This window comes from Bison bison, unplaced genomic scaffold (assembly GCF_000754665.1).
Source record: "Bison bison bison isolate TAMUID 2011002044 unplaced genomic scaffold, Bison_UMD1.0 scf7180017864451, whole genome shotgun sequence".
Taxonomy (NCBI): domain Eukaryota; kingdom Metazoa; phylum Chordata; class Mammalia; order Artiodactyla; family Bovidae; genus Bison; species Bison bison.
This window is the reverse complement of record NW_011495013.1, coordinates 2,238,624-2,239,120: the sequence shown is the minus strand read 5'-3', so window position 1 is coordinate 2,239,120 and position 497 is coordinate 2,238,624. Positions and strand designations below refer to the sequence as shown.

General features: G+C 70.2%; 1 protein-coding gene across 1 annotated transcript in view; it reads right to left on the bottom strand.

The window, feature by feature from the left end:
- SHISA3 (shisa family member 3) overlaps positions 1–497 on the bottom strand; it is a 14,873-nt gene that overhangs the window by 3,735 nt on the left and 10,641 nt on the right. Inside the window, exon 4 of the mRNA XM_010858919.1 lies at positions 275–497. Within this exon, the coding sequence (XP_010857221.1) occupies positions 275–497 (223 nt within the window). The remainder of the gene's footprint in view (positions 1–274) is intronic.

Genomic DNA, 497 nt, shown 5'->3' with positions numbered 1-497 from the left:
GCGAAAGCCCCGCGGTCCTCGCGGTCCGTTGTGAACTAGCTCCTGGGCAGACCGGCGGAGACCGCGTGTGGCGGGAATCGGGACTGCAAAGGAACAGCGCCCCTGACCTGAAACGCGACCACCCACTTCTCCCTTGATCCCCCCACTTTCTAGAGTCCCCTTTGCGCAGACCCGGGAAGGCCTGGCACGCCTCTTTGCGCGCACACCGGTCGGCACACACGGCAGCCGGCCACGCGGCCGGGCAGGGTCTGCCGCAGCTTGGGCCCGTACTCACGCGCCGTGATGCCCGGGTGCTCCAGCTCGCCGCGGTCGTTGGTGCAGCCGCCCTGCTCCAGCCTGGCGTCGGCCGCGGCGCAGCAGTAGCGCAGCGCGCAGGAGCCGCAGCAGATGGTGGCGTCCAGCGTGTCGAAGTCCTCCGGGCACTGGAAACCCTCGTGGTAGTTGCCCTGCACGTCCACCCAGCCGTGGCAGTACTCTCCGGGCTGCTGGGCGCCCGC